At 37.4% G+C, this 4093-nt stretch overlaps 1 protein-coding gene across 1 annotated transcript in view; it reads left to right on the top strand.

Moving 5' to 3' along the window:
* Positions 1–4093, top strand: part of LOC106873727 (4-aminobutyrate aminotransferase, mitochondrial-like) — a gene marked incomplete at its 5' end in the record, with an annotated part of 11499 nt that overhangs the window by 4324 nt on the left and 3082 nt on the right. Inside the window, 6 exons of the mRNA XM_014921209.2 lie at positions 664–744; positions 1310–1402; positions 1607–1733; positions 2016–2164; positions 3171–3308; positions 4062–4092. Of these exons, the coding sequence (XP_014776695.1) occupies positions 664–744; positions 1310–1402; positions 1607–1733; positions 2016–2164; positions 3171–3308; positions 4062–4092 (619 nt within the window). The remainder of the gene's footprint in view (positions 1–663; positions 745–1309; positions 1403–1606; positions 1734–2015; positions 2165–3170; positions 3309–4061; position 4093) is intronic.

Raw genomic sequence — 4093 nt, 5'->3', positions numbered from 1 at the left:
GTACATATCTGTGTGTGTGTCTGTGTGTATGTGTGTGATTGCATACATGTGTGTGTGTGTGTGTGTGTGTGTGTGTGTTTGTGTGTGTGTGTGCGTATGAACCTCGATAATATTGATCGATCATCCTTTAATACATTAAAATTATTTCTGAAAATTGTTAAAAGCCAAAGGCTTTGATTTCATTTTGTATTTATTGTTCATTGAATATTCACAGCACCAATAATTCCTGTTCTATAATAAATGGAATTCACCATTCCACAGAACTACGTAGAACATTCAATATGTCTCTGTTTTTTAATTTCTCTCTGCTTTTTTTTTTTTTCTCATTCATTCTGCTGATGATTGTGTTGTCCCATCTGAAACCTATTAATTCTGGCAATATTTCAACAGTTAAGATGGCAAGCTGGCAGAATCTGGGCGAAATGGTTAGCGGTATTTTGTCTGCTGCTATGTTCTGAGTTCAAATCACGCCAAGGTCGACTTTGCCTTTCATCTTTTCAGGGTCAAATGTAAATAATGTCTCATCTCTTAAATACAGAACCAGTTATTTTTTCAGTGAAAATCAAGTATAAAACAACGTGACTTATACACAAGTGAAACATGGTAATTTAGCCCCTAATTCTGTTTCTACATGTTCTGGTATGAATTCTTGTCCAATTTCAGGCCCTTTTTGCCAACAGACCAGCCCTTTCATCATTCCCACCTAAAGAATGGGTCAGCAAATTAAACAAGACATTAATGTCGGTAAGTAACTCATTCCAAATCATCTTCATCATCATCATCATCGGATTATGGATTAAATGTAAAATGGAATTTAAAAAAAACAGCTGGGTATCTCAGTTTAGTTATAACAGTTTAGTGAATCTGTAATGTTGTGGACAACCAACAGAAAGTTTAGTAAATGTTTTAAATGCCTGAGATGAGCTGTTACTAATATAATTATTGTTTTTTAATTAATCATGTCTTAGTATTGTTTATTTAATTGTTCATTTTTACAAAAAAGGGGACATACAAAAGAATTGTTAAATTTAAACCCAAACATCCTGTACACATATCCACCAAATACCAGCTCATCCCCAACCACATCAAACCATTATGTCCACTAGCTCTGGTACTATCTCTTCTGTTAACCCCAAATAATATGCCCCATTCCACTTAGCCCCTGTCCTCATCAAATTCATCAATCTCTCTTCTCTCTACAAACATCTTACCCAGTCTTTGGAAACCTGCAACTCTCTACCTCATCCCCAAATTGTCAAGAATGACAACTCCACTTTTACTTTCACTTTTGTTTTTTTTTGTATTATAGATGGCACCACCTAATCTAACTCATGTTCAGACAATGGCATGTGGAGCTTGCTCTGTGGAAAACTGCTTAAAATCCATGTTCATGGTGTACCAGGTACATTTCTCGTGCTTTCACTGCTGGAAGCTTTGTTTCAGATTCTTTTGATGATTTGCATGTGTGTGTGTGTGTGTGTGTGTGTGTGAGTGTTTTTGTATGTGTTTGTGTGTGGGAGAGAGAGTGTGTGTGTGTGTGTGTGTGTGTGTGTAAAAATCCTTGATTAGATAATTATATTGGAATATTCTGGTTTTGTTATTTCAGAGACAGAAGCGGAAAGGTCAGCCGCCATCAGCTGAAGAACTGCAATCATGCTTGGTGAACGAACCACCGGGTTCCCCTGACCTGTCCATTCTATCTTTCAAGAACTCTTTCCATGGCAGAACAATGGGTAAGTAACGGGGGCAGGAAAAGCATACCATGTTGTGTGTACCCACGATATCTGTGTGCCCATGTCATACAAATACCCACACCAAGCATGGACCCACATTAACATATACACATATTGAAGCTTGCTTCCCAACCACATGGCCGCAGTCTAATAACTGAAACAAGTAAAAGACAGGAAACCTACGGCATTCATGTAGCCATTTCAACATGTATCTATTCTAACATGTACCCGTACATCCACCCCTATATATATTAACCCCCCCCCCTCTGTTCTTCTTTCCAGGGGCTCTAGCTATCACACACGCCAAATGGTTCCACAAGCTGGATTTTCCCCAGCCTCGCTGGCCTGTAGCATCCTTCCCTTATCTGAGATACCCCTTGGAAGAGAACCAGCGGGAAAATCGAATCGAAGAGGACAGATGTTTAGCTGAGGTAGGTAACATGGGGGTGGAAATGGGGTGGATTGCTGCTTATGGGTTATTTTCTATTTTAGCTTTCTGTATTTCTGAGATGAGGAATTAGCATTATGCATCAGTTGAAGGCAGCAGTGAGCTGGCAGTAACATTAACATGTCAGGCAAAATGCTTTGTGGCATTTCGTCTGTCCTTAAGTCCTGAGTTCAAATCCCACTGAGGTTTCCCTTGCTTTTTATCCTTTCAGGGTTGATAAAATTAATACCAGTGAAACACTGGGGTCGATGTAATCTACTTAAACCCTCCTTTGAAATTTCTGGCCTTGTGCTCCAAATTTGAAAGTAATATCTATGTATTAGTTGGACTGGTGTCTTCATCTCGATTGCTGCTTTCACTGCATTTCGACCATTCTATGCTCCAGACATCTTCAGGTGTTGTGCAGTTCATCTTAGTGCTTTGCAGATTTATCGTAACTAAATCTTAACATCTCAACCTATAAATATATCTTGACTAAATATTAGCACGTCCACCTGAAGATGTATCTTAACTAAATGTTAATATTCTCACTGAATGATACATCTTGAGTTTTAGCATGTCCACCTGGAGATAGATTTTAACTAAATCATAACATGTCCACTTAAAACTATATCTTAAATCAATCTTAATATCATGACCTAAAGATTTATCTTAGGTAAATCATAACATCCAGACTTAAAGATGCATCTTAACTGAACGGTAACATGCTCACCACCTAAAGATTTATCTTAACTAAAACTTAATATATCCTGACCTAAAGATCTATCTTAACTAAATCTTAATTTGCCCACCTAAAGATAAGTCTCAACTACCTCTTAACATGCTCACCTAAAGATAGGTCTTATATGAATCTTAATATACCTACCTGAAGATAAATCTTAAATCTTAGCATCACGTACTAAAGATATATCTTAACTAAATCATAACATGTCCACTGGAATACATGAATGTCTTTAATGAATGTAACCATATCTTCTGCCTACTCACAGGTCGAAGAACTGATAGAGAAGTACTCCAAGATGAAACAGCCTGTTGCCGGAATCTGTGTTGAACCAATCCAGGGTGAAGGGGGAGACAACCATGCTACACCATATTTTTTCCAAAATCTTCAGAAGATTTGCAAAAAGGTTTGTGTCTTATTTTGTCTGAGACTGGGTCACAGCTGCAAACAAATCATGACAACAATGATGACGGCGATAATGGTGGTGGTGGTGATAGTGGTGATGGTGATGATGATGATATAGTTGAGTAATTTAATACATGTGTTTCAGGTTTGCATAATGTATAATAGGAAATGCATCAATTACGTATGATCTTCCTCAGTTAATATAATTTAAAAAGTACAATTCGATGCTGGTACAAACTACTATTTATAGTTGATCGGTCAAGTCCATTCTCGCAGGGGGTGTCATGACTCTAGCCACAACAGGGCGACAATCTGATAGGAAGGTTTTTAATCCCAGAGATGAGAGACGGATGGTGTATATGGAGAGCTTAGCTAGGAGATGGGTGTGTCAGATAATAGATATGGCTTTTATTGAATAAGTAGTGGTGGTCATTATGGAAGGGGAGGTATTTAAGTCGTTGAATGTGGTTGTTTGTTAATAATTGTCTCAATAGGCGCAGGCATGGCTGTGTGGTAAGAAGTTTGCTGTGTGTGTATATTTATATATATATATATGTGTATGTGTTTATATATATATATATATATATATATATAATATGTATATCCAGTAGTAAGAGCATCTTCACTGTATGATGACATCAGGTAGCCAGTAAGCTATGAGGTTTCTTCCCCAAATTTTATGTAACTACACACACACACACACACACACACACATGCACACATTAAAATGGTTTTTACTTTTTGTATTTTAAAGAACCATATCAGTCTGATGTTGGACGAAGTTCA

This window comes from Octopus bimaculoides, chromosome 23 (assembly GCF_001194135.2).
Source record: "Octopus bimaculoides isolate UCB-OBI-ISO-001 chromosome 23, ASM119413v2, whole genome shotgun sequence".
Taxonomy (NCBI): domain Eukaryota; kingdom Metazoa; phylum Mollusca; class Cephalopoda; order Octopoda; family Octopodidae; genus Octopus; species Octopus bimaculoides.
This window is presented reverse-complemented; position numbering and strand designations above follow the sequence as displayed.